The following is a 27,378-nucleotide window of genomic DNA, read 5'->3' as shown; positions in this document are numbered from 1 at the left end:
TTAAGTCCCATATACCAATGGTCCAAACCGTTTAAGGTGTGCGGAAATCTTTCAAACCTTCAAAAGATTTGTGGAGCACCATGCATGACAAGCATAGTGATAGGCAGGTACCTAGTCAAAGGTTGGGGTTAGGGTTCCACGACACAAGTAAGAACCACCATGGCTTTCCATGAATAGTCGTCTCTGAGGTGCGGTAAGTCACAATGTATGACATGACATCATTTAGAGGTGCAGGGAGGGTCGTGTTGCTCGATTTCCTTGCAGACCCCACCAATGACTTCACAGACCCCGAGATGTCTATGACCAAAGGTTTGGAAACACTACCATATACCACGCATTTGTCCATTTATATATTAATGTCCTTGTAATTAATGATAAATTGTACCGATGTCTGCTAAAAGTCTTTTTTCTGCACATGATATATATACAAAATCTCCAATGTGAGCCTTTGGTCGCTGGAAAAATATAAGAAACATAAAAGGGGAGTTGGTTGGGAACTGGGGCTTACTGATTACATCGTCGGCTAAACTATGATGCAAATGATTATGATGTATGGGGTGTTGTGTTTGCATACCAGAATGTATGCACTGAGGGAGCTTTTACATTTTCTTATAAACCAGCAGTTTTGTGGAATTGCTTGCTTTCTACAAAAATGATCACGACGGTAATTGTATATTATAAAATACCAGCTGATTGATTTATTACTCGCAAGCACAGTATCCATGTGTGCATGCGCGACACACACACACAAAAAATAAAAACACATACACATACCAGACTCGGTAGTGTAATGGTTGGAGAGTCTGCTCTGAGACTGGGATGTCGGAGGTTCAGACCTCGGCCGAGTCATACCAAAGACTTTAAAAATGGTACGTGTTGCTTCCTTGCGTGATGCTCAGCATTTAAAGGGATAGAGCATGGACAAACAATGCTTGGAAGGCAATGGCAAACCACCCAGTATAAACCTTGCCCGGAAACTGCTTCAGCAGCACCAACGCTCTGTAATAGGGTTTGGTATGTCTGATCGGATCGGCTACATACAAGGTTAGGGAGGTTGGGTTGATACATTTTCAAAGGAAAATAGGAGCATCTCACCAAACGTAACTAGATCTACTCTGCTAATCCCGTAATAAACAAGCAAGAGCAGATCCGGTCTCGGGCAACGTTTCACCCGCTTCACAGTGAGCATCCTCAGGTAAGACTCAGGCCAATGTATTGGCCTGAGGAAACTCGCTGGGAAGCAGGTGAAGCATTGCCCAAGACCGGATCTGCTCTTGCTTGTTTATTACTCCATGAGAAGAGTGGATCGAGTTACATTTGATTAGATGCTCCTTTTTCTTAAAAAAAAAACAATATGCAGTCCTGTATATACAAAACACGATAAGATTTTCAAATCACCATTTTCATCAATTTATATCATACAGTACATTCATGATTGCTCGTGAAACTAATGAGTACACTCTGTTGAAGGAATCTTTTTCGTGACGAATTACCACAGAACTTTAAAATATAATCAACAACAACAAAAAATCTCCAAGTTAGTTTTTATCAATTTCACACATCATTTTTGGACTGTTCAAAGAGAATTTCAAAGCTAACTTTTTGGGGGTGTTTTTTTTCTTCTTTCAACCATATTTATCAAAGCAACAAACACAAAGACAAAATTGCTGTTAATGTTTTGATTAAACTGCATATAATATTTCAACATTAAAGTAAAACAATGAAAGAAACTGATTAGCAGTTAATGAGAAGTCGAGCGAATGTTCTATTGGTTTGAACTCACCTTTCTGGCTATAATTTAGAACTATTTCTAATCATATCTTGAAGAAAATGCAACTTCACATTATGCTCCACACAAAGCCCCAGAAACCCTGATGTAAATAAATAGCTGCTTGCAAAATAAATAAATAAAATTAATATACAGGTGATACAACAGCTAACGGTAACATACATACTCACCTTTGATGGTCTAGTCTGCGTTAATTTACCAGCCCAGCGTTAAAATGTCAGGACTTGCAACTAAGCAGCTTGCTTTCTCAACATCGCAAGTAACCCAACTGAGGACGACCATGGATTGCTCAGCTATGCTTGTAATAAGCGTGTATGAATCGTCAGACAAGTCAAAATACTGAGCTTCCCAGCTTGTCTTTACCTTGAAAACCTGTTGAGACCTTTTACATATATCTCCAGTCTTTGTTCTTCTTCTGTTAGTTCCCTTGCCACACAAGGCTTTACTGCAAACTCTGGTAATGACAAGACAAAATGTTTGCCCTCAAAGCATGTGCACCCAGTCCAATCCAACCAACTATCCAACCCTCCTTTTGTGAGCAGCCCCCAGAATAATCTCAGTCCATTGAACTTTTAGGCTTCACCATCAGCTATGACCTCTCTCTTGGGCAGACCAGATTTCCAAGTTGGCCTTAAAAGAAAGCTGCAGACACAGGTTTTATTGTAAATAAAATCTAAGCTCATGGAAGAGCAAGGTGTCAGAGAGTAAAAAGGCAATGTGCTGACAATGGGACAAAAATGGAGGATTGAGCGAAGAGAGAAAGAGAGAAAGAGAGAAAACATATCAACCTGAAAGTAAGAGGGTTGGACTAGGTAGGGTTAATGGGTATAGAAAAGATCACAAGTCGGTATGGAGGATGACATGATATATGCATCGCTTGCTTGAAGCTCTGGAGGGAGCGGGCGATCAAAATGTGTCCAGAAGGTGGTTCCACAAGTGGAAAAAAAGGGAATGAAAGGAACTATGAAATTGGGCTATGGGCTATGAAATTAACTTGACTGCAAAGATGGAGGAAGAAAGAAAGCCAAGTGAAGTCATTGCTGGAAGAATGTGTGTCCTGGAAGGACTGAGAATAGTCATAGGGCTAAGAGTGCAGAGATCAAAGGCAAAGAGGAGGTAAAAAAAAAACTGAGAGGTCACCAAAGTGTCTGCGATATGACAGCAATTGCCCTTGTAACTTCAGCCTCAGCCTGATAGATACTGTTGTGGTTGACGAAATTCGCAAACCACCATTCAGGTCCCTAAGGTGAGATATCTCTGTAAGTATATGTGTAGTTAGGCCCAAACCCGTTGTTTAGAGGGAATAAATGTCATTCATGCGGGCTGCGACCCTTCTAGATAGCCGTTTTTCTTTTACTATCTTTATTTTGGACCAGCCGCCATTACTACCACCACCAACCACGTCTCAACAGCCATCACACAACAACCACCAACCGCAACGCCGCTTCACAACAACAGCCACGACCTTTACCGTCACAACTCGCCCTCGCAACCATCGCATCACCGTCATTCCCACGCCGCTTGTGGGCACCCATACTGGACTCGTGCAGGGCGCGCACCGAGCAGCGGGTGCAGAGGCACAGCCTTTCCGAAGGAAACGGATCAAAAACGACTCACGCCCACTTCTGTTCCGTCCTATCGGCGAGCGTGGGGCGATTTGGCCCCGCCCCCAGTTGCGTTGGAGTAATATCGCTATATGCAAATTCATGGATCAAAAAGCATTCACGCCCACTTTTCCTCGGTCCAATGGGGAGCCAGGTCAGGTCAGGTATGGGAGCATGTGCCAGAACAGCACGTCGCTGCGTCCACTTTCCGCCGGTACTCCAGGGGCCTCCGTCTGGCCATCCCCCAGGCAGATGCCAGGCCCATCCCCATCTCCTTGAGATGATGGTCAACCTGTTGCAACCATGAGGCACGTGGTCGACCCACTGGCCTCCTCCACTCATGAGACTCCCTCGCTGAGAGAATCTGGTGAGCAGGATCAGAGTCAGGAAAACGAGCCACATGTCCATACAGCCGCAACTGACGCTCACGGACTATGCAGGTAACAAATCTCATTCGAGTCTCTCTCAGCAACCGCTCGTTGGACACAAAATCCGACCAGCGATAGCCAAGGATTCTCCGAAGAGACCTGGTACCAAAGGAATTAAGTCTCCGTCTCAGATCCTTGGTCAGAGTCCAAGTCTCGCACCCAGAGAGCAAGACTGGAAGTACCAAGGACCTGAAGACTCGGACTTTCGTCCTCCCGCACAGGTACCGGCAGCGCCACACCCCATGATCCAGTGAATCCATGACTCCCCAGGCACGACCCAGACGTCTATTGACCTCTGACTCGCAGCCAGCAGAGACATGAATATCACTGCCAAGGTAAGTGAATCTCTCCACGACCTCAACATCCTCACCACAAACAGACACAGACAGGACAGCAGCATCCAAGATGTCACCGAAAGCCTGGATCTTAGTTTTGACCCAAGAAACCCGTAATCCCAACGGCTCCGACTCCTCATTCAGCACCTCGAGGGCCCCCAAGAGGATGTCTAAAGTCTCCGCAAAGATGACTGCATCATCTGCAAAGTCAAGGTCCGAGATCTTGACATTCCCAAATGACGCACCGCAACTTGATCTCTCCGACATCCTCCCTAGAATCCAGTCCATACAAGTGCTGAAAAGTGTGGGGGCAAGTACACATCCCTGACGAACTCCAGTAACAACTGGAAATAAGTCAGAGATGGTACCACCACACTTCACAGCACTCTCAGTACCAGAGTAGAGTTCAGACATCAGATCGATCAGTTTTGGTGGCACCCCACGAAGACCAAGAATCCTCCAGAGGACATCCCGATTCACTGAATCGAACGCTTTACAGAGATCAACATAGGCTGCAAGCAGCCCCTGCCGAAACTCTCGTCTGCGTTCGGTGAGGACACGAAGTGCAAGGATACGGTCAATCGTTGACCTCTTTGGTGTAAAGCCTGACTGCTCTGGACGCTGGTGCTCAAGCAGATGGTGGCGAACCCTATCGAGAATTATCCGAGCAAAGACCTTGCCCGGCACTGAGAGCAGCGTCACCCCTCGGTAGTTGTTGCAGTCTTGGCGATCACCCTTCCCTTTCCAGAGAGGGACAAAAAGGCCCCTCTTCCAGTCAGTTGGGATGATGCCTGTGTTCCAGGCAGAGCACAAAACTGCATGCAACGACACGAGTGCAGCATTTCCACCAGCCTTGAGAAGTTCGGCATGGATGCCACAGATCCCTGGAGCTTTGCCCCGTTTCAACTGGTTCACCGCAGCCCGTGTTTCCACAAGCGTAGGTGGACCACAGTTGATTCGAGGGTCAGCAACAGGGATTGTAACACCCTTGACGTCCAACTCGACAGTTGGGGGATCAGCCTGGTACAACCGCTCGAAGTAACCGGCCCAGCGGGCCTTCACTTCAGACTCCTCTGTCAAGAGCCTACCACTCTCTGCTCGAACTGTAGTGCTCCGAGGGATGGGCTTGGATGAACGTAATGCGCGAATTCCCTGTAAGCGGGACGAGAATCACCTGTCCACAGGTGATGCTCTACCCCCTCACAGATTCCTCGCACATAGGCCTCCTTGTCCACCCTCAGTGCACGTACAGTTTTACGCCTCAGCTCCCTGAACAGCTCAGCTCTGCCATTCAGCCTGGCCCTGCGACTCTGGTCAATGGTATCCAGTGTCCCTTGAGAGACAAAATTCTTCTTTGCCCTGCGGTGAGCTCCAAGGCATCCACCGGCAACATCAAGGACGGTGGTCTTGAAGGCGCTCCACAACTCTTCAGGACCCCCCAAAGTACCCAGACCCCCCAAGTGTCCACTCAGCCTGTTCGCAAACTCCTCAGCTACTCTCTCATCCCTGAGCTTGGCAACATCCAGCCTCGGCTGGGATGGTACCATTCTCCAGGATTTAAGGTGCAGCTTTAGAGTTGCTACAACAAGCCTGTGGTCAGTATTGAGGAACTGAGCACTCCGGTAGACCCTGCAGTTCTGGATCATCCTCCAACGACCGTCAATGAGGACATGGTCAATCTCCTTTGCCACACCACCAGCGATGAGCTTGTGGGCGCTGAAACCATAAACCAGCCACCCTAAGTCCATGACTTCTTGCAAAGTCAAGGAACTTAGTGCCATTCTGGTTCATAGTTCCTGACCCATGGGGACCAACACACACCTCATAACCGTCCCTATCAGTTCCAGTCGATGCATTGAAATCCCCCAAGACTAGAAGTGTATCTCGTCTGGGGCACTGATCAACCACAGACTCGAGTGTGGCGTAGAATGCATCCTTCACGGTGAGATCACTCGCCTCAGTCGGAGCATAAACAGAGACCAGGGAAATGACACCTAAGGAGTGACGAATCCTTAATCTCATAATACGCTCGTTGACCGGTGTTACCTCAATTATCATTGGGGTCAGCTTATTGGACACAGCTACAGCAACTCCTTGGGTATGGTAACCATCAGAGCGACCAGACCAATAGTAGGTGTAACCACCCACCATTATCTCGCCGCAATCCGGTCTCCGAACCTCAGAGAGAGCTGCAATCCCGATGTCCAAACGCTTGAGCTCAGATGATAACAGAGACAGGTGATCATCCTCTCTTAGGGATAGGACATTCCAGGCACCCACCCGAAGGGACCGCCTCAGGTTAACCCAAGGAGACCGCCGTCTGGTGGACGACACCTCAGCACCACTCCGACACACTCTCCCGCAATCTGACCCAGGGATGTTACCCCGTGGTTTCCCTCCTATCAAAGATTGGGGGTCCCGAAGGCTTTGCCCCAATCCCGTCATCCGGTGAACTGCCCTGCGAAGGGAAGCTGCACAGGAGGTACTCCCACGGAGTGGGTTTTCAGATTTTTTTGCGTTTTTGCGTTTTGCGGAATGAAGGGTTTTACGGTGGCCGGCGTGCAAATCCTGCCACCAACCTCCTAATAAGAAGTGACCCAACTGCAGGAGGACGTCCGCAGACACAGTTGGGCACTAGATATGGATGGCCGTTGGCTCACAAGGAGCTCCTCCGCCCTTTGACAGATTTTGTTTTTAATCCTGCTGGGTGTCCATATCCAAACACCCTCCTCACCAAAAAACCTGGTGGGGGAGACAGTTTAGTCGCCGACAACCCGACCATGGAACAGGTTAGTACAGGTTTACATGGTACCTGTAGCAGGTCACAGATCGAACCTGACCTGACATAAATGTTTCAACTGGTTCACCGTTGACCTCTTTGGTGTAAAGCCTGACTGCTCTGGACGCTGGTGCTCAAGCAGATGGTGGCGAACCCTATCGAGAGTTATCCGAGCAAAGACCTTGCCGTTAAACGTTAAAAAAAACGCCAGGGTGGGGACGTAAGGGGAACTGTATGACACAAACATTGATGGGGAGCCAGTTAGAGGTGAAGGGTCGGAGGTAAAGGGTCGAAGGTGAAGGAGCGAGGCCACGGGGCATATAAGGGGCTGCGTTCGTCAGTCAAAGCAGTTAAGAGTTCGAAGGGGAGAGAGTGAAGAGTTCGGAGCCAGTGAAGAGTTGGGACGAGTCAAGAGAGGAGACGGAGAGGGCGGTTGGACGGAGCTGTGGAGAGGTGGCGGCAGCGAAGGCGGTCGAGGGGGTGCTCGTGTCGGAGTCGGGGAGCTGCGGAGGGAGAGGCCGGCGGCGCGACCGAGGTCGTGGTGGAGACGCTCGTCGCGGGACCCGAGACAGGGAGATATCCTCCTTCCCCCGAGCATCAACAACCCCCTCCTGTTTCCCCCCGCGCTGAGATAGTGCGAGAAGGGGGCCCCGTTCCCACCCCTACCAGACACTGTCCGCGAGGCCCGCAGAGTCGGGGCGCCACCGCCATCTTGCGGCTCATCATCAGACGGGTAGGCCCGACGCGGTCTCGGCCCCAGGCCCGCCTACCCCCCTCATCCTTGAGGGTGGTCCTCTTCTTTTGCTTTGAGTGTATGTGTTGTCGGCGCCGTCTGTGAAGTAAAACTGTATAAGTGTTGCCGTGTGCTCGGTAGTCGGTTAGATCTGCATTGTTGCATTTGCTTTTTGTGTATTATTGTGTTTCTTCTTCTTTTACATTTGCTTTTGGTGTAATTGTATATGTGTGCTTTCCGTTCATCGCGAAATAAATGTGCTTTATGTTGAACTGTTTTCCCGTTTCGCTTCTTCTTTTCCTTTATTGAATCTCCATCTTACTTCACGTAAAGGGTTGGTCGTGGGCTAAAACGCCCGATAATTAATCGAACCGTCGAGGCCGACGATAACACCGCTCGGTTATCCCGATAGTACGGAACGGGTCGCTTAAAGTGGCCCGTGTCCGAAGTCGACCTGCGGCGAGGTGCGATCGCCCGGTCTACCCTCCGTGTGGGTACTTAGGTAGGTCGAATTTGGCGAGCAACCCTATCCCACGCGGGGGCCGATTGGCACGATCGTGGTGAGGCCGAAAGGTCCACCCGTGACTAGTTCCCGGCGTTAGTCCGAGAGGGTCACGACGGGATTGTCCGTCCGGTGGGCGACGTGCCGCGATTCGAGTTACGTGGCCGTTCGCACGCCGGCGGGCGCGAATCCGCAACAATACCAATAATGTTGAGAGCTTCAGATTCCACAAAATCAAAGAGAAAGATATGATGCTGGGGTACCAGCCAATAGGGGAGAGTCGTCCTCCAATGAGTTATTGACACAAATGACATGGCTGTAATTAGTTCTGATTTGTTTTAAAGGAATGGCTCAGAATAACAGAGCATACCCAGTCTGCGACTGGTTTGTAGGCCAGTTTTGCTACATTGTTACCCTAGGAGAGGTGATGGCTGATGGTGAAGTCAAGAAGTTCAAGAGACTGAATCTCTTCCAATGGCTGCCCATATAAGATAAGTTGGTTCATTTGACAATCCTGCCAGAGCAAAACAGGATGAGACTGGGAGATTTGTAAGGACAGAAAAACATGTTCCATTTGTCACAGCAGCATCTCAGATCAGTAGATAGTGATGCAGTTGGTGTTTGCCTGTTAGTGGAATTGGGAACTGTATGACACAATGTGGTGTCATCTGCAAGTAGGAAGGGAGAGTTTTCCCATGATCAAGAGAGGTCATTTATGTAATTGAGGAACGGGATTGAGCCAAACACACTGCCTTGCTGCACTCCCGACTCCATTGGGAGATGCGTTATCTCAAGCACCAGGATAACAGTTCATCATTGGGCTATTATATGAAATGAACTTGTTGACGGCAAAGATGGAGGAAGAAAGAAAGCCAAGTGTGAAGGTGGCTTTGTTTGCTTTAGGCAGCAACCATGTCAAGCAGAGCATGATGTCAAACTGTCAAATGTCTAAGATATGTCCAGGGAGATGGACCTCACCTCTTTTTGAGTGTGTGTGTGTGTGTGTGTGTGTGTGTGTGTGTGTGTGTGTGTGTGTGTGTGTGTGTGTGTGTGTGTGTGTGTGTGTGTGTGTGTGTGTGTGTGTGTGTGTCACACATGGGTACTGTGCTTACAAGCAATAAATCAATCATTATTGAGATGGCAGCAGCAGCATGTCCAAAGTTGAGTGACTAGGATGGAATCTAAACTGGTGGTCAGATAACAAGGCATTTGAAAAGATGAAAGGCACCAACAGTGATGATAGACTTGATACCTTCTCATATAATAATTGGAAATCAGCAAATAGGTGAATATATGAGAGAATTTTTTTGTATCTTTCTGTGATGTGTGCGGGCAAATTCTAGGCAGATGGAAAAGAACAGGCTGGAGAAGAACAGGCTCCCAAAAAGAGAAGAACAGGCTGAAGAGCACAGACAAAAGGAGAAGCAAGAGCAGAAGAGCAGGATTTGAGAGTATGGGCACTGATGCCATCTGGGTACATCACTGAAGCAGGGTGGAGTCTGGACAGAATGTTTTCTCCCTTCTTGAGCGAGAAAGATACAGAAACCAGAAGACAGTGGGTACAAGTCGCCAGGGTGGGGACGTAAGGGATGGGTTCGGTACATGAAATATGGAGGAAAAACACGAGTTGAGACATTCTGCATTAACTCAAAAGTTGGCCCTCTGTCCACGAGTAAATTTTCCACTATATAAATGTTCATGACCAGTTGTCATCACCGATGCCCCCAGAGTGGGTAAGGAAAAAATGTCTTTTTAAAATACAACAAGCAGTAAGTGATAAAAAATTGCTCTTGCAAACAGACAGCTCTTTGGGAACTTAAACAGCAGGAGAAAAATAACGCTGCCAAACCGCAGACTCATATCATTGACAAGAAAGCCCTGGCTGTTAAAAACCATGCATGACCTCAGACAAGCATAAAATAGGAATGAAACCAATAAAAAAAACAAAAACAAACAACTTGAGTCAGCAAGGTACAGCACTGAGATCATAAAGCATAGTTTGTTTTGTTGTAACAGGTGTGATTGTGTAAAGAAATGCATCAATAAGACAAAGTCAAATTGAGTGCCGACAAAATGCAGGTGGCACACAAGTTCAGCAAAGGCAACTATGGCCAAAACAGAGTGAGGGAGGAAACACAAAAAAAACAAGAAAAAAAGAAAGAAAACGTTACCCTGCAGGCTTTGTTCTGAGCAGACAGGCAAGAGGTAATCAACCTGGAATGTGGCAGCTTTCCCTCGAGATCAAAACCAACAGTAGTTTTATGCAATGCACCGAAGAACCATGGGCCCAATAACATGATTATCTTACTCCATTTTAACTTTATTTTCTTTTTAACAGAATAGCCAAGTTAATTGACTTTGCTTCACTGACACATCTAATTCCAGGCTTTGAAAACCCCTAGGTGGATCTACTTCGCCATAAATTACCATTTCAACGCTAACCAAACAGGATACAGCATTTCAAAGCACACCATCCTTACGACAAGTAATTTATCTGGATGTTCTGCCTAATTCTGTCTTCGGCTCATTTGTGGATGTTTAAAAAAAAGAAATAGGATAAGTGTGTCAGCATCGTCACCAAATATAAATTAAAATATATATATTATATATTTTAATATATATTTGTATATATATTATATCAGGGATATATATTAAATAATATATATATATACTGAACAAAAATATGAACGCACCAAGCGATTGTTACTATTTTACCTCAAACTCATTAATACTAAATCTTCACAACAATTTGGTTATAGAATCCATGACAATTGAGCATTAAATTTCAAAGAGTTCCTTGAGAATTCTGGCGACAGTCTTTGCGCTACAACAGCCGACACAACCGAGGTGTCACTGTCAGAGTTCACACAGTCAGTAGCGGGTGTTGGCCTCCCTCAAGCTTGGTCTCCCTCAAGCGGTTACGCACCGTCTGGGCTGAAATGCGCCTGTTATGCAGCCCGACAGTCTCATCGGCAGTCTTCGTGGCTGGTCGGAGTCGATCCCGGAGATGTTGCAGCCTCATGTGACGATCCTGACCGGCGGTGGTCACACATGATCGCCGGGCATGTGGGCGGTTCACGGTGCTTCCAGTCTCTCTGAGGCGCGTTCTCAGGCGGCTAATGGTGGAGTGGTGGACATTGAAGTGTGCTGCAACGGCCCGTACTGACGTCCCAGCATTCAGCATGCCAATGGCACGCTCCCTCAAGATTTGTGACATCTGTGGCATGTTGACATTTGGCACCAGTCCACATTTTGGGGAGGCCTTTTATAGGGCAAGCTATAGGGAGTGTTTGTGTCCTGGTCACACTCACTGACCATCACTCTGTCAAGCCCCATGGTGCTCATGGGAAGGATTACTCAACGTGTGAGTCCACACACTCAGAGTGGTCAATTTCAATGGGAACATCTGTCTTGAGCAAAACAAAGGAACCATTGCTCAAACATATCATCGGTTTGACCATTGTCCCATAATGGCAATCTTGACTTAGATATTTAGGTTGGTGCGTTTGTATTTTTGTTCAGTATATATATATATATATATATATATATATATATATATATATATATATATATATATATATATATATATATATATATATATATATCCCTGATTGTAATATATATTAAAAGTTCCACATATAATATATATCTTAACCATCTTTGTCCACCAAAGACGTTGATTTTTCTGCAAACACTTAGACTTTGGAGTTCAGTAAACTCATTGTGTTACAAAAGTTATCCTTTGATATTAATAAATTAATGAATCATGACAACAAACACAGTGCTCTGGAATTCTGCGGTGTTGAAAAAAAAATTCCTTCAATCTAAATTGTCATTGACATGCCAGAATTCAAGGCTGAGTTTCTAAAATAGAGTTTTAAAAAGCCATGTGGACTTGAACTCCAAAAATTTGGAGCACAAGCAGAAAGCAATCAGCAAGTGTTCTCAGCCTGATTTTTTAAGGACATGAAACAATGCAATAACTGGTTGAGGGTACGTAAGAGTGATAGTCTCCCTGCAATTATTGCTCATCTTTCAATAAAACTATCCTTATCCACTGTTTGAATCCCAAAACAAAAAAGAAGCCCAATGAGCAGCACAAACCACCACCACCACCATCACCACTAAAGCTATGCCAGAGATAAGATCATAAACATGATGAACATGGAACTGCATCAGGCCCATGAATGGACCCAATATTAAATAACTAATGGATTAGAGATGTTTGGCCTTACGTTAATGAATCATGACAACATGTACTATGTTCTACAATAACGAAATATATTTCAAAACATAGTGTGTGTGAACTGTGATCACAGAACATAATGTGATCTGTGATCACAGAACAAATGAAGGAATTTTTTTTCACCTGAAAATGTTGAGACTTCACATACTCAATGCACTGGCACCTACCCTTACCATACCAGATGAGGAGGGGCCTTTGCATTTGCGAACAGGTTCATTTGGTAAGATGACGAAAGAAGGCATGAGGGTGGTCGACTATCATCAGCAACAATCCCATCCAATAAATATCGCCGAAAATGCAGTGCAACTACAGCTGGCACATTCAGGATAGAAAAAAAACCCAAATCTCCTGACAAAGGCAGTAACCATGCAGCAAGAATTGCAAAGCAGGTTCTTCGCCGATAGAAAACAATGCCAAAACTTATGTCAATTATTGGCATCAATTTAAAGTATTAGGTTCTTCATACTACTTGGCTTTAAATCGCAGTCTTGGCAACATTGATGACTGTGTTGAAGAATACTGTAGACTGCAGAGACTGCCAGATTAGCCGAGTCACAAAGAAGACCATATTCTCCTCAGCGTGTGGCAGTGCAACATGACCCCCGTTCTGTGTCTAGCCTTATCAAAGATGCATTGAATTCGGTGCGGTGACATTCAGGGCAAGACAGGCGAGACTTCTTGTCATGCCGAGCCTTTGAGAGACTTTCCACTCGTAACTGGTGTAACTTTCTTCATGTTTTACGATATCCAGTACTGGAAACTTTCTTGAGAAACCAAAACCTACAATCCATCCATCCATTGGGACCATACTCTGTGCAGAACATTGGTGCTGCCTCAGCAGTCTCCTTGGCTGTTGGGCACAATCCTGGACGGGTCTCCACTGCGACACAGGATACCAGCAAGCTGGCACTCATTTTGCCAACCTCGGAAGATGACAAGCAGAGTCAACCCCACCTCGTATTAATTTAACAGCCGAGTGGGATTTGAACTCAGGATCCTAGGATCCCAAGCCCACCACCCTAACCATTAAGAAAACCTACTATTGCCAGAGTTTTAAACTTCTCTCTGACCAACAGGCAAAAATACCTATCCAGAGTTTGTAGGTGAGAACAAGTATCATTTAAGACATAATTGAGACAGCTTGGCTGCAACCAAGCTGTTTCTGCCAGAACTTCAGGAAGCAGTGCAGGAAAGGGATGTTTGGAGAAATCTGATCGTGAATGTCAACAGAAGTCGACCACGACTTAACCGACCTAGATGAAACTAGATGAGAGCCATCAGAAAGACAGAAAGAAAGAAAGAAAGGAAAAAAACATGACAAAGAATCGTTCAAAAACACGTCATTTTTCACGAAAGAAATTGTTCGAGAGAGAAAAAAAAAATCTGTCGTTTTAAGAGACAAGGAAAATTTAGTTCAGTGAACGAAGGTATTCAGGAATTCCAACAAGCTACTATCATGTACTGACAACTCAAGCCATCTGAGAGTGAGGGGATAACGATGCCAATAAAAGAGTGCTCAGCAAGCATAGACACGAGGGACAGGTCACGGTGAATTAAAGAAATCGAATGTGTCAGGCTTGAGTTTTATACTGAACTGAAAACCATCGATTCATTCGTCAATGAGTAAGATAAGGTTCCTTCAGCATATTCACCGAATTCCTGTAGCCAAAGCCTATGATAGACAAGAAACTAACAAATCAGCTGTTTGGCTGCTTCACCACACTAGCCTTATAAAGAGATCTTTGCAACAGTGACCAACAAACACTTTGATGGAAATAATTGAAGAAATCAATTTTCTGGATCCAGAATGAAAACTGATTCATCAATCTCTGCAGTTATGGCTCATCATTATCTGTACCATGAATGACATTCATGCTTCACGTTGCAGAGTACATTGCAGAGAAGCATTATGATGCCAGGAGCATGAACCATGCTGACTATTCATTAAAAAGAAAAGTTACACTCTGTCAGTCTTTTGTAATGAGAGAGAAATTAACGATCTTTCAGTCTTGGAACCTGACAGGCTGTTCCCACATATTCAACGCTGCACTGAGGATAATCTTGATTAATGTTTGGCAGCATTACCGTTTTATGTACATACAGGATGCAACACCCAATCACATGACATGCACATCTCTCCAGGGCAGTGCTCAAGCACAGAACAAACAGTTACATACTTTGCGTCCTGGTTGTGGAAAGAGACATCAATTATTACCTTCTGTTTCAAAGGGGTGGCCATGTCAAAACTTCCTTCCAGCACAAGAACTTTGGCTGTACATTATTAAATGCCTGATGGATTCAAATTTTTTCAAGGACAAACATTTCTACCCATAGCTCAGGAACACAATGATAACTTCACAGCTCAAAAGGGCAACCACAATCACTGATCTCAGCCCATGAAATTGCAAACATAAAAAACGAACGAAAAAAATATACAAATTTGACCTTTGGTGCCTAATTTTTCAAAGAAAACCTACTGGCCTCGAGTCAAAGGGTGCCTTGGCTGGTAGTCGTATGAGCCTTTTCACCTGGTATGTTTCCTACAGGTAGGACATTACAAGGCCACACAAACTTTGGTTGAACATAACATTACCTGATGTGTAAAAGTAATTGATGTACATATATTTAGACTGAAATTATTTCAGCATTCTGCAAACTGTTCTCCTTCAATCCCAAAAAAATTTATGATTTTACATTCCACCTTAACCATTGCTCCCCCCATCCCCCAACCCAAAAAAATACACAAACACGCAAAGCAGATCGACCACATGACCTACGACCTACCAGTCCGGAGGTACTCAAGACCACGAGTGGAAATTGCCGAGAGGACGACCAATTTGAGCAGGATGACAAGAAGACAGAAGTGCAAGTGTGGCATTCTGCTCCAACCAATGATCAGTTCTGATAAGGTAACGCCATCAGTCTTCACCGTCCTGCTCGATGTGTGCTGGAGGGGAAAGAAAACAATGGGAGGAGTGGAAATAAGGATAAAAATACTGGCTTTCCAAATCAGCTTATTGTTTTGCTGAAAGTCACAAGAGCTCATTTCTAGTATAGATAACTAGCTGGGTGTGCTGAATGCTATATATTTTTTCGAAAGTTATTAAAAAAAAAGAAGTCATATTGACTTCTTATTGGGGGAAATGCTCAGAACATCCAATCAGTGAGGAGGAAACCAGTACTTCATATAATGGGTGGTCAGCTGAACATAGCTATAAACATATGCATGACACACAGAAATTAGTTCATGGCCATTACAAAATAAAACATGTCACAGCAAACAGCACAGGTAACAAATAGACCAAGTAAGGAGGGTAACGACACAGGAACCAGAATACGAGTGCAAACATGCAGAGAGAAACTTATAATCCAACAATGCATGAAGTGAGATAGTTTATCATCAATCACTAAAATTTAACAACATGAAAAGCCCATTATTGAAGTTTTTGGTATGCAGTGTTCAGATGGGTAATGGCAAACTTTGCAAGCACAAGCGAATGGCAAAGCAAATGTGCCTCGAGAATGTGAATCATTTATTATTATTATTTTTTGTGTACAATGTTGAGGCTCGTATTAGAGCTAACAAAAAAAGCACAACAAGGGGGGGGGGGCAGGAGACAAGAGGGGCGGGAGAGGGAAGGACAAAACAGCGGGGAACAGAGGCTTAGGAGATCTGTGGAAGGGAGAGGGACAAGGTGGGGAACACGAGGTACACGAGATGGACATCACAGGGACTTTCAGGACTTTACACGACAGGGAACTTTCAGGAAGGAAGGCAGGGAATTTGAAGGAGGTAGGTTTGGGGTGGATTAACGGGAGTAGAAAAGATCGGGGGTTTGGATGGGGGAAGATAAGAGGAGGATGTGAACAGCTGTTTTGAAGACCTGGAGGGAAGAATGATATTGAAGAGAGTGTGGGAGTTTGTTCCAAAGGTGGGGAAAAAAACGAGGAATGAAAGAGTGAAGGTGAGCAGTGATTCTTGATTTTGGTAGTTTCACCAAAAGGGGGTTGCAAGCGGATCTTGAGTGCCTTGCAGAAATATGGGGGGGACAAATCACAGACAGAGTTGGGGGGGGAGGGGGAGGCTGGACAGGAGGTGGGTGGTAGAAGACAGAAAGACCACCAACCTGCCCAAAGTGAGTGAGAGACCTAAAGACCCGAAATGCCTTGGTTTCCACAGCGTCCTTGTATATGAATAAGGCAATCTGTAACTTATAGAACAAAAAAACAACGAGTTCATGGAACACCTTACCCCCACACATTGTTCATTATATAATTTAATTTAAATAAAAATTTTAAGGTCGTTTAAAAAAAAATAATCCAGAAGTTTAGCACCGTTAAAGCAGTCTTATACACTACCTTATACTATAACATGTCCCAATACAGCAAAACTGGTGGTTTTTGGATGTGGTAGGAAGGCAATTTGTGTTTGACAGTGTCCAAGTGTATAATTCAATTCAAATAAAATAAAGATTGTAAAGGTCGTATAAATAATAAATTCTGGAAGTTTACTGCCCTTGACGCAGTGGCTATTACACCACCTTATTTAACTCATTACATTAGTTATTCGTGCCCTTTATTACGTCCCGAAGAACAGCAAGTTTCCTGGTTGGAATGATTTTCAATTTTGTTTGACTGCCAGACATGCAGACAGAGGAAAAAAAGAAATCTCACTCCTCCCTACACATGTGCGATCGTAACAAATTCAGAGCCAAGGTAGTGCTAAACTACAGGTTTGTTTTCTGATTCATGTTCAAATGATAGCATTCAATTAAAATGAAGTTGCTCCTTGATCCTAAACTGACGTTTGTGGATGGATGGATAGGACAGAAGTGAACCAATTAGTTAACTAAGCTTTCTGCTTAGCATGCATGGGGTAACAACAATGCAGAAGAACACTATCATGGAAGACTTTATTGACGAAGTCAATTTTAAATTTATATACTCTTAAACCTATTATTCCAAGCTCCCTCACAAAGCAATGCAAACTTCTATTTCTTAAGAACAAAAGTTGCTGTTTTTAAATATTAAGTTTATCAATCTGTGCAATTTTAATAGGAGTAAAACTGTGCTGCGTTTCAAACCCACCCAAGCACCAAGAAGCAGTGTGCAAGTGCAGCTGGGATTTGTCAAAGCCCTGTGTTGGCACAAAACCCCTTTTGATCAATTAAAGACAAAAGGTAGCAAATGGCAGATGCCCTTTACCTGGTTGGCTGAAACCGTCAAGAATAATTGCAGGCAGGGTCTGTTGGTTGTGCTAAGCTCACTCCAACAACCTGCCTCATTAAAAAGTGAGCTGACATTGAAGGGTTTCAATCAAAATAAAACGTATGTGGAAGCAACAGCCTCAAAGTGAGAAAACCTTCAAAAATGCAAGATAGACAATAACCCATATGTCCTCCCTGCAGTAAACCCCTACCGAAACCTCCCCACTCTCCGCAGTTCTCCCACCACCACTTCTAAACAATCGTACTTGCAGACAAGCTCATCCATAAAAGAATGTAGACAAAGTGCACATGGTAAGCTCTTTGAAACAATTCATGGCAATCTAGCAGGTTCTGGGACTTCATTTGGATGCGTGAAGGTTGCAGACTCATTACGAATAATTGTTCAAAGAGAATCCTTTTTATGTTTGGTTACACTCGGTCTTTATCCACCTATGCTCGCTGTACGTCTCTCTGTACATGGTTCATGTTATGGTTTTCAACAAGGTTCAAAGCTGGTTTGAATCAAGTGCCTAATACATGGCAGTAACTAACACTTCTCCCTCCCTGCCCCACACTTTGCACAGGCAGCTTGAAATTCTACCTACATCATTAGAATAAGTGGCCGTGTGCCTTAACGTGTCACTGTTACCTTCATTAGTGTAATGTCAAAGGTATATAAAAAAAGAAAAGGGAGTTAGAAGAAAGAGGTTCGCTGAACAATCAGAGAGACGGTGCAGCACTCGGTCCAGGAACCAGTTTGTTAAGTTTCATTCCTAATCCGACTTCTATCTTGAGCAATCCAATCTCATCACCAACCGACTGTGTGATGAGCACGTCTTCAGGAGATTTTTTTAAATCTTGAAGAAACATGTCCATGAAAGAGCTCATTGAGGAGGGTATCAGGTTTAAAATTCTTACAATGACAAGGCCAACAAGAGAAAAATAACTTCTTGGGTGAATGGGAAGTTAGCGAGAGATGGCAGTGAATAGCCACAAAGAACGCTGGAGGAAAGAGGATTGTTGGTGGACAAAGAGGCAATTCTACAGGTGGAAGCAAATGGGAAAAAGGGAGTGCAGGTGAGCATCAAGCTTAAACTTGAATACTGTGGCAAGCAGTGGATTAATTAGTGGATGAATGATGGCGATCCACTGGGATTGGGTGTATGGGTGGACTTTAGGAGCAGCAACAGGAGACCAAACCCTCGATTTAAAAAGCAAGTACAATAATCTTTAGGAAACCTGTGATGAGTCTGCAATAAGCAGATAGAGCAAGTAAAGTATTCCATTATGCAGGAAACTCCAGGTATTCCCATAATAATACAAATGTTAGTTTGGCATCGATGGATCATCCGTTCTGGTTACGAGCCTCGGCTTTTGTATTTTTATTTTTTTAAGCGAGCTTTCCAAACGTCTGCAAAATCAAACAAATACTCAACCAGGCACAAATAGCATTCCTTTGCTGTAGTAATTCTCTGCAGATTATTGTAGTATACGAGTACAACTCTCATGTACTATAGTTCTAACTGTAACATTTTTGCATGGGAGCTTGTTTTTGTCCCCAGAAATACAATACCAAAAATTATTATATCAGTTGTAGATTTAGGTAAAGGTGAAGTTGACTAGACAGTCCCGATAACCCAATAATAAATAATCCAGTAAATCGTCGGAAGATTTTTGAAAATTATGTTTAGTCGAACAAAACAACACAGTAAAATGTCGGAGAGCACACTTACCTGTAAGCTGTCTAATGTGCCTTCGATACCTGACCCGACTAAATTAGTGCTTCACAGGCAGGACATTACATCACAAAGTGTGTCACCCCTCAGGTAGAGGTTAAGCCGGGTGTCTCTTTGGCTGGTATTAGCTGGCAGACGTTAAATATCCCGTCTTGTCTTTTGCAAATAATAGGAGAGTTATTTATGACACCCTGAACAGATTACAAATTCCTGCCCAAATCACCTGAAGTCAAGCATCAGGTATGGCTATCCGGTTCATGAAAGAATTGGGTCAAAACCTTTCTCCAGCCAACCCCATAAGAAGATGGGAATGAAAGAATCCGTCATCAAGTCAAGTAGTTTATGGGCACCTTTGCAGGTACATTTACAGACCAAGTAGAAAAAAAGTCGACGCAATTTGGAAAAACAGAACTTGGCAAGAGGTGAACAAATCAACATGGAACAGCCGCAGAGATAAAAATGCAAAACCTCCAGCAAATGTCTGAAAAAAAAATGAAAGCCTTTTGGGTGTGTCACTAAAGTGCGTCCATTAACAACAGTACAGACACAGTGCACACCACTCCACGATCAGAATGGATAAAGCTGGAGATTTCAAGAGATTACCTTCTCCACGAGCTGGCCAATTGGTCGTGCACGAGAAAGCAAAGCACAGAGGTCGAGTTGGTGCATGCACGGAATGTCCGTCCGTCCGCAACCCAGCTCGATGTCAGGTCAGCAAACCTGGCCAAGGAGGAGTTAAATTGATCGGCATTTCACATGGTTTGGTTCAGAAGTTTTCTCGACGATGTTCAGTCGTGTTTGACCCGATGTTAAATTGAGAGACAGAGATATCTGGAAAACGTAACAATGGTGAAGCAGTCTAACTTTTTCTTCATCATGCATTGGCTTTGAGGACAAGTTGGATCATGGAGAAACCATCACTGTTTTCTTATGTAAAGGGGGGGGGGGGGAAATCACGTGATGTCTGGACTTTAAAGACTCGATACCTCGTGCCGTGGCATACAACTAAGCCACCACACACAGCATCTATAAATACTGTACATGTTCTTCATTCAAGGCACCAATTGTTCCCAACTTGTTGTGAGATCATCTGGGAGAACATATCTGGACCAAATCTTTCACAAAATGGACTCGCATCCAGGGTGCAGGCGATGTCGCGTACTCTTCGTGAAGCACACGGCGGGATCTTGAACGTCCATCAATGTCCCAGTGCTGCCAGACGGTTTAACGGCACGCATATTGATGTATTGCCCAGCAATCAGTGTGACCACTCCTTGGCTTTTTTCACAAGATCTTGGCTATTCGTTGTTCACCTTGGCGTCTTGGTTTTCTAGAGGTTTTCTTGGCGTATAGGTTTTCTATTATCATCGCTTTTCTGAAACCTTGTGAATTCTTGGCTTTTCTCATCGGCTCACCTTGGCATTTATGAAAATGAGGAGTGGTCACACCGGCTCAGCATGCGAACAGTGCGACGGTTTATAGCTGGATCGAGATGTGAATCCAGGCGAGACAGCTCCAACCTTTCCTGCTTGTCAGAACATATATATAAAAACACACACACACACACACACACACACACACACACACACACACACACACACACACACACACACACACACACACACACACACACACACACACACAGAAAGTTCTGCGTGGGGCTCGTGTGAAAAATTCTGGCTCAACCCAGGACTCCAACCCAAGGACCTCAATGCTTCCGCAGCGACAGCCCACTGAGCTATTGAGTCTTGGGGATATCCTCAGAAATATATCACACTAGCACTGCAAGTCTATATCATGGCCGACGTCTTACGTGCCTGCCCGGCAGACCCCGTGCGTGTGTAGGTGTAGGTATATTAGCGATAAATACCGGGACTTCACACCAAAACAAGACAATTCTACCCTTTTGGGTGGTTGTGGTGGTCCGTGGCTCCATGCTCGAACGGCCAAGTAAGCGAGATGTCCTTAATACTCTTGTGTTGTAACTGTATCAATCAGTTTGCACATCATTAATCATCTTACGCGAGTAAAACAATGCGATGACGTAATCACGACTACTAATACTACTACTACTGGTGGTAACGACTACTTTAATGGCTCCAACTGTTCCCAGCTTCTTGTGGGCTCGGCTGGGCAAGGCTTTTGGACCCCAAGTCTTTCACGAGCGGGCTGCCCAAGCCCGACGTTCGACTGAAGATAATTCGGGCAGAAATTAAGTAATTTGTTCGGAGTGCCGGCGATAACTCGCCACCTCTTCGTCGAAACATACCGTGGGATAACGTGACCGTCCACCGACTCAACCGGTGCCAGCAAGAAGACAGCCGGCTTAACGGCCGTCTGAGAGACGGTGCAACATTTCGTGATGCAAACTGCGCTATCTCTGGATTGTAATTACCTCCGTCCACCTTTTCACGCCCGTCTGTCTGTGAACAGGATATCTCAAAACGGGGGACACGTCGGGTGTGTAACAGTAACACGGACGAATCGATTCGGTTTTGGGTTCAGGTCCGAATCCCGATCCGGCCCATCGAGTGAGATACCAAACCGACACCAAGTTTGGCGCAGATGGTGAGGCACGGAATCACTTTCACCGACGGAGAGTACCTCAGGCTGCATGCAAACACGAGCTTCTCTCACCGACAGGAAATCAACGCACTAACGACACTCACCGCTCAATCAAACACGAAATTTCTTTCGCTGCTCCCGTCACACAATTTTTTCCCTCCAAAAAGTCTCCAAGTGCTCACCCGCTCCTTCTTCTTCTTCTTCTTCTTCTTCTTCTTCTTCTTCCTCCTCCTCGGGTCTTACATTCACTTCTTGCGCTTCCTTATCCTCTGCGCAACCTTCCGTCCTCGAAAATAAAACGTAATCTCCACACAGCCGACTCCACCACCAGGATGAGCGCCTCCAAAGCTGGATCGCTTTCTCCAGTCTTAGGCTCCTCCCCTAACCCCGCCTACTATTTTACAGCCCCGCCCAAAACTGAATCTCCTCCCCTTTTCTCCAAGACCTTTTTTTTCCCACAGTCACTGCACTTCCCCAATAAACGTTCATCTTCACCGAGCAGCCTCCCCCGTTACACCTCGTCTGGTCTGGTCTCGATATACTTTCCCACCCTTTCCACGAGCTCACCCCACTCGTCCAGCCTCCTCTCAACCGTGCGAGGATTATTACATCTGGATTCCTCCTCCCAATTCATTAATTCGATTCCTTTTCAACTCCGTGTAAAGACGCACTCAACTCAAAAGGGATTATTGTGCAAACTTTCAAACGAGCGTTTTTTTATTCACCGAAACTCACGAACAAAACACGTGGGAAAGAAAAATAACAACAAATATGAGTAGCACCTGATGCTTATCTCTTGGAGAAATAAAGCTGTCCGAACTTTACAAAGACAGCACAAAGAAACTAAAGTCACAATTAAAACTTTTTAACAATGCGTTCACTTAAACATATATACACGTCAATGCAAAATTGTAAAAGCTTGATGTAATTCATGAAAGCAAAACGATATTTAAAGTCCTCCATTCGCTGCACAAAAGGACAAAAGAAGCCATTTATATATAGCAGGGACGTGCATTTGCGATGATGAATTAATCATCAATCATAATTAATCGTTATGTTCATCGTGTTCGTTCTACTGATGGATTTTTTTGACGAGGGTGCACCGACACAAAATAAAAGTTAAAATTCATAAGGTGTGACGAATTTGGAGAGTGACGTCACAGACAGCGATTTGGAAGACAATATAAGTGGGTTTGAGCGTTTTTGTGAATGATCATCACTTTTAACAGTCCAAGGGCTCACATTGCCAATTGGATGAAAATGCTTCATCAACACCTTTGTTTTATTTGGGAGAAACAGCGCTGATTAGGGGCGTGCTTAAGGACTTAATGTATACCTGTGAAAACCTCTACCTGTGTGACTCTTGTCTCGCACTCCCCATCCACCTTTTCCTGCTTTGGGTGGTGGTAATGTTTGCCCAGATGTTTGCTCTGCATCGACGAAGGGTCCAATTTGCTTGTGGTGCAGAAGCTGCTGTCCAGACAGGTACCCAGATAGCAATGGATGGAACCAACGGTATGCTGAACGAGGTATGCTAACCGTCGAGGAAAGCAAGAAGCTGAGTCAGCGTCCATCCGAGGGACAGCAAGCACACCGATGAATCACCCTATCTGTGAAACACCAAGTTGACAGTTTAATGCATTAAGCTGGGTCGGTATTCGAAACCACGCTCGGTATCTAAGAGAGTGTGCACTCCAAGTACGTCATCCCACCACCTCCTTTTTGAGTGGTGGGTCATCTTACTATTGTTGCGGTTCTGCGAAGCCGGCCCTCCCCCCAGCTAATGGAAGACAACATATGGTGGTCCCGAGACAGTTATTTCATTGGTATCCCTTTTAGATAGCCCTTCCCTCATGTCTAGTGAGGTTGGAGGACAAAATGTGTTGTGAGGGCTTTGAGGTAGGTCTTTATTGTCATCCTCTGTCTATTTTACTTACCTTCACTTGATGACACAGTTCGACGCAGTTCGCTGCAAGTTCGCCACAGACCCCAGCAACAGAAACGACTCATTTGCATATGCGCACCATTCTGCGTTCAAACCTCGTGCCATTACCAAACAGACACATAACCTCAGACCTTCACCATACTCTGACCCCAATGTTGCAGCATCTCGTACACCATCGCCAACGCCTTTGTTAAACTCCCCATGACATCAAACCACAACTCAAACTCGCCTACAATCACCCAGAGATGGCGACTCGAGTCACAAATTTAGTGACTTGCAACTTGACTTGAGCTATATCAAAATAAATATAATATTGTCACGTGTCTGGTGGGTAGTATAATCCCCCCCCCCCCGACTAAATTATGGTGGAAGGGCGGTTAACACTGACCAGCCCGGATCGCCGACCGATTTTCCTAAAGGGCGAACACGTGATCCTCAGAGATTATGGCACGCGCAGGAGGGGCAGGGTGGCACGGACAGAACAGGTGGATGCATAGCACAAGGGGTTTATACTCGAACCCACCACAGAAACACAGACAGCAGCAACTTAAAATAAACACGGGGATTTAATAAAAATCGAAGAAATATTTACAAGGGTAATAATTCACAACGTAATAATAAAACATGAGGTAAATTAAAGTCTCGATAGCCTGGTGTTGGCGCAGTGGTGAGGGCAGCGGCTTGGGATCCAAAAGGTCCTGAGTTCAAGCCCCGTTGGGCCACTGAATTAATACACCAGGGGGTTGACTCAGCCTGTCATCCTTCCGAGGTCGGCGAAATGAGTACCAGTATACTGGGCCGGTGTATACCCCGGTTAAAATAGGTGTACCATATCCCTGTGTCGTAAGAGGCGACCAGGGTTGCGTCAGGAAGGGCATCCGGCGTAAAACATCTGCCAAATCACTATGCAGATCATACGGAAGATCCGCTGTGGCGACCCCAAAAGGAAGCAGCTGAAAGAAGAAGAAGAAGAAGAAGAAGAAGAAGAAGAAGTAAATTAAAGTCTAACTTCGAGGCGCCTCTACAAACAGACTCTAACACAGACAAAGAGAAAACATAATAAAAACAATGTCACCCGCAGGGTGACCCGTATCTTGCCAAAAGGTGACCACGTGTGACTTCTTTAAGGTCACACTGAGGTGAACAGAGCTGCTATCCACCAGGAGCGACTCCTTGAGGAATATCTGCCTACGAGAGATTCCGATGAGAATCGTTCTACAGAGTAACCATGAAAAATATGCGTTTGCCTCATAACGTCACCAAATGACGTCATAATGTCTCAAGCTTGACATATCTAGAAAGCACTCATCGAGGTGTTCAATTTGAGGTACTACACGATATGGTTCCTAAAACTTGAAATTTTGACCTTGGGGTCAAATATGTTTGACCTCAGGCGCTAACCATGAAGGTCAAGGCCAATCGCCACCAAAAATTAATCAGCTGAGCGCCAGACCATGAACTATATTCCCATGAAGTTTGAAGACGATCCGATCAAAATTACTCAAAAAATAAGGGTTTCGTCGACTCCCCTGATTTGCGACAAAGTGACCTTGACCTTCAAAATTTTGTGCGCTGAAAGGGACCTCTATAGGCCTCTGATATGCGAAGTTACAAAAATTTCCAATGATAACTGTGCTCTGCAGAATTTTTATACGTGATTACAGACAAACAAACAAACAAACAAACAAAAAAATTAAAAAATAAAAAAAAACATACAAGCTGACTAACATATCTTGCAAAAACTTCGTTTTGGCAAGATAATAAACATACAAGCTGACTAGCATATCTTGCAAAAACTTCGTTTTGGCAAGATAATAAAAGAAAATCCTCCCTTTATTGTGGCAATTAGCTTTGTCCAGAGATGGTCTTTATTGAACGTTGGAGTCGAGCCACTTCATCATGCGTGGGAAGATGCGCCCAAAAATTGTGCCGAGCTGCTCTCTGGGCGGGCAAACGTACTGGAGGCAATTTGAGCAGCGATACTCAACGCCAAGGTTCAGAGACTACCGTGCAGCTTCTTGCGTCGATCGTCCTCACCGACGCTGTTGCTTTGCAGAATGGCGCCGTCTCTTCCCCCCGATGGCTCAACGCGAGGCTTTGGTGCTGGTCCCACACGATTCAGCCAAAAGTCAATGGCCAGTGTCTTGCTCCACCACGCGAGCCAATTGTCTTCTTGAATCACGCGAATTCTTGAATTCACGCGAGAATACGTGAATCGTGCCGTCTTCTTCACACGTCGCAGGAAAGCCAACCGTAATGCCCTGATCTTACACGCCATCTCCTCGCTCCGTCGTCTCTCGACCGCGTCCCTCACACCGAACTCAACCCAACAAAACCAACTGCTCTTCACTTCTGATATCACATCCATCAATCATCCACCTCTGGGTGTGGCTTGTTGGCACAAAGCCAGGAAGGTAGGGCTTCTCACTTGCTCGGCAAGTTTGGCTTGCTTGTTGTTGTTTAAAAATGTAATTCCTGTTATTGCTGGCTTGTAAATGCAAAAAGGTAGGAAAAGGTCACAGGGGCCAATTACATACTGGAGGAAATTGGCCTTAATCCCTATCTAATTAACACAGCACCACCCTTTGTATGGTGACACTTAATCTCACAGTTTCCCCACTTAATTTACATCGAGATGTCTCCTCCACGTCCACGGACCAAGCAGCTCGATACAATTCTAACTTTCCTTTGAAATTCCTCCATGCAGTCCTGGATCAAAAGACCCTGAAGTTCTGGATTATCCTCCAGTGACCATCAACAAGCACATGGTCAAACTCCTTTGCCACAAACACCAGCGTTGGAATACCAAGTCCAGCAATGAGCTTGTGGGCGCTGAAGCCATGAACCGGCCACCCTAAGTCCATGACTTCTTGCAAAGTCAAGGAACTTAGTGCTATTCTGGTTCATAATTCCAGACCCATGGGGACCAACACATGTCTCATAACCATCCCTAGCAGTTCCAGTATCTTGAAGAGTATCTCGACTAGGGCACTGATCAACCACAGACTCGAGCGTGGCATAGAATGCGTCCTTCACGGTGAGATCACTCGCCTCAGTCGGAGCATAAACAGAGACCAGGAAAACGATACCCAAGGAGTCACGAATCCTTAGTGTCATAATATGCTTGTTGACCGGTGTTACCTCAATTATCATTGGAGTCAGCTTATTGGACACAGCTACAGCAACTCCTTGGGCATGGTAACCATCAGAGCGACCAGACCAATAGTAGGTGTAACCACCCACCATGATCTCACCGCAATCCGGTCTCCGAACCTCAGAGAGCGCTGCAATACCGATGTTCAAATACTTGAGCTCAGATGATAACAGAGACAAGTGATCATCCTCTCTTAGTGATAGGACATTCCAGACACCCACCCAGGAGAAGGAACCACCTCAGGTTAACCCAAGGAGACCGCCGTCTGGTGGACGACACCTCAGCACCACTCCGACACACTCTCCCGCAATCTGACCCAGGGATGTTTCCCCGTGGTTTCCCTCCTATCATCTAA

General features: G+C 45.1%; 1 protein-coding gene across 7 annotated transcripts in view; it reads right to left on the bottom strand.

Moving 5' to 3' along the window:
* LOC147015702 (fibroblast growth factor receptor 2-like) overlaps positions 1 to 22,306 on the bottom strand; it is a 131,672-nt gene extending 109,366 nt beyond the window's left edge. For 2 of the 7 annotated variants that reach the window (XM_085848111.1, XM_085848109.1), the window contains exons 1-2: positions 19,963 to 20,174; positions 15,201 to 15,363 (exon numbers count right to left, since the gene is read on the bottom strand). In XM_085848111.1, the coding sequence (XP_085704237.1) occupies positions 15,201 to 15,363; positions 19,963 to 20,028 (229 nt within the window). In that variant the 5' untranslated portion in view covers positions 20,029 to 20,174. Of the gene's footprint in view, positions 1 to 15,200; positions 15,364 to 19,962; positions 20,175 to 22,028 lie in introns of those variants that run through there. The other 5 variants (XM_085848110.1, XM_085848107.1, XM_085848112.1 and 2 more) reach the window with 4 other exon arrangements.
* Positions 22,307 to 27,378: the final 5,072 nt, after the last annotated feature.

Source organism: Eptatretus burgeri, chromosome 12 (assembly GCF_056783735.1).
Source record: "Eptatretus burgeri isolate ZD-2024b chromosome 12, Ebu_testis_v1, whole genome shotgun sequence".
NCBI classification, from domain to species: domain Eukaryota; kingdom Metazoa; phylum Chordata; class Myxini; order Myxiniformes; family Myxinidae; genus Eptatretus; species Eptatretus burgeri.
The sequence above is the reverse complement of the archived record's forward strand: the minus strand, read 5'-3'. Positions and strand labels throughout refer to the sequence as shown.